This window comes from Lycium barbarum, chromosome 12 (assembly GCF_019175385.1).
Source record: "Lycium barbarum isolate Lr01 chromosome 12, ASM1917538v2, whole genome shotgun sequence".
NCBI classification, from domain to species: Eukaryota; Viridiplantae; Streptophyta; class Magnoliopsida; order Solanales; family Solanaceae; genus Lycium; species Lycium barbarum.
In genome coordinates, this window is record NC_083348.1 from 82115231 (window position 1) to 82117973 (window position 2743).

Consider the following 2743-nt stretch of genomic DNA (forward strand, 5'->3'; position numbering starts at 1 on the left):
GATTTGCCCCTATTAAGTGTTATGTGATCAAATCTCAATGCCTATTTAATTAGGGGTAGTTTAGTCAATTTACATATTTTTTTCTTGGAGTGAGTAGTTTCTAAAGGGTGCGCAAATAGCTAAGTGACTTTTTTTTTTTTATCCGGAGGGAGTACTAGTTAAGTTTAGAAATGTATGTAAAGAAGTTCATTAAGTTTTCCAATTTTAGGAGCTGTTGTACCATTATATTATGCCAAGATTATCGGAACCCAATTTTTGCTTAGTACACATTGGGTAATTAGCTTAGTTTCTTGATACTTCAATTGAAATTTCCTAGAAAAGCATAAGATCAGTGTGAATTCCAGAAGTCAATACATACTTGAACTTCAAATTTCCATCTATAAATTTAAATAATCATAAATCAAGATTACTTTTCCACAACCGAATTTGGAGTCCAGTTGTTGACAAAAAGGAGATTAATTTCAGTCCGAGTCTCCAGACAAGTCATTAATGAGAAAATAATTTCTCCTTTACGCCTCTATATAAAGTCTTGCCAATGAAGGCAAAAAATGCAAGCCTATTACATAAAAATCTTACAACAATATTCTTTTGATCAAACCTTGTATTTTCCTCCCTACATTACATTAATTACTTAACCATGGGTATGAAAGTTGATTTGATCAGTATTCTAATATTGTTCTTTGTAGTTGGCATGTTTAACTCTAAAGCAATTGCTCGCAGCCAGCCAACATTATCCGTGTCTGAGAGACACGAGCTATGGATGGCGCGTCATGGTCGAGTTTACAAGGACGAAGTAGAAAAAGGAAAACGACTCATGATATTCAAAGAAAACATGAAATTCATCGAGTCGATGAATAAGGCAGGGAATCTGTCTTATAAATTAGGCATTAATGAATTTGCAGATATTACTTCAGACGAGTTTTTTGCCAAGTATACTGGATTAAACATGCCTTCACGTCCTTCACCTTCTCCAATGTCGTCGACGGAATTCAAGATTAATGGTCTAACTGATGATGAAATGCCGTCTAACTTGGATTGGAGAAAGCATGGGGCCGTTACTGAAGTGAAGAATCAAGGTCAATGTGGTAAGACACAACATAACACTTTCATTAACTCACTATGTCCTCTGTGGCGAATTTAGACTATAATATTGTTAGAGGTGGCAAAATTAGCTCATGAAAATATGGTCTGTTCAAGGTTAGGTCGGCTTAGTGATCCCCATTATTTCATTTTGACCTGCCCATTTCAAACCATCCAAGAGTTGACATTTCTTTTAAGTTGACTGATTCAGGTGACCTTGTCAAAATATTTTCTTTTATTTTTTTTAATTCAATATGTTATGTATAGTCATAACAAGGAATTTATTTGTATTAGTTTTATTTGCTAACTAAGCAGATTATCACTAAACAATTTAAGAATTTAAAATTTGGTAAGAGTTGCGGTTTGGATTATGACTCATTGTTTAACCATCTTGACCGAGTGCATTTCAGCCCAAGTATCGTTTGAGCGGTTACCGGCTCAAATTTCGTTCATCCAGCCAATTTGACACTCCTAAACTAGACAAGATTTGTAGACATCACTTCGTCTAGCTCGATCTATATATATATATATATATATATATATATATATATATATATGTGTGTGTGTGTCTGCAAAAGAGATAAAAGTAACGCATAAACATAACTCACTGACTCTACATATTAGATTCGCAACTGCATACCTAGCTCGCATTTATTCAATTCTTCTATAAATTTTGATATTAGCATGCTACTTTTCTATGTTAGGATGTTGTTGGGCGTTTTCAGCCGTTGGAGCACTAGAAGGAGCCTACAAAATTGCAACAGGCCAAAAGAGTGAATTATCTGAGCAAGAACTTGTCGACTGCACCACCCGAAACAATGGTTGTAACGGCGGCTATATGACCAATGCATTTGATTTCATTATAGAAAATGGTGGAATTTCAACTAAATCAGATTATCCATACGAAGGGCAACAATACACATGCAGGAGCCAAGAGCGAACACCAGCAGTAAAAATAAGCAGCTATCAAGTTGTGCCTGAAAGTGAAACAGCATTGTTACAAGCCGTCACGCAACAACCAGTGTCAATTGGGATTGCTGCTAGCCAAGAGTTCCAATTTTACAAAGGAGGAACTTATCATGGAAGCTGTGCGAACGAAATTAACCATGCAGTTACGGCAATAGGGTATGGAACTGATGAGGAGGGTAAAAAATATTGGTTGTTGAAGAATTCATGGGGAACTACTTGGGGGGAAAATGGATATATGAAAATTATAAGAGATACTGGGAATCCTGGAGGTCATTGTGACATCTATAAGTTGTCTTCTTATCCAATCATATGATAGTCCCTAAGGAAGTATTCTATGTTTTACTTTATGTTGTATTAAGAATTGAAAGAATATAGTGGTCGTCGTGCATGCAAAAGCTTTATGCATGCAGTATATGAATCTTTTGTATTGGAATTTTATGGAATTATAAAAAAGCGTATTGATTAGTATTATAAAGTCTAATCTTGTGTTTATGATCGACTAATTACCTAGTATATATTTTTATTTTCTTTGCTGAAGCTAGAAGCTTAGAATTTTATGGACGGGTCTACTGTTAACCAGTGTTTTAAAAGGCGTGGGCGTGAGGTGGGGCGTTTTACTTAATACGGGGCGAGGTGTAAGCCCCGAGGCACGGGGCGTAAGCCCCATGAATCTTACAATTTTTAATTTATAATG

At 35.6% G+C, this 2743-nt stretch overlaps 1 protein-coding gene across 1 annotated transcript; it reads left to right on the top strand.

The window, feature by feature from the left end:
* Positions 1-535: 535 nt before the first annotated feature.
* Positions 536-2524, top strand: LOC132623814 (zingipain-2-like). The gene is made up of 2 exons (XM_060338627.1): positions 536-1085; positions 1785-2524. The coding sequence occupies exons 1-2, from the start codon at positions 638-640 to the stop codon at positions 2360-2362; spliced, it is 1026 nt and encodes a 341-aa protein (XP_060194610.1). The 5' UTR covers positions 536-637; the 3' UTR covers positions 2363-2524.
* Positions 2525-2743: the final 219 nt, after the last annotated feature.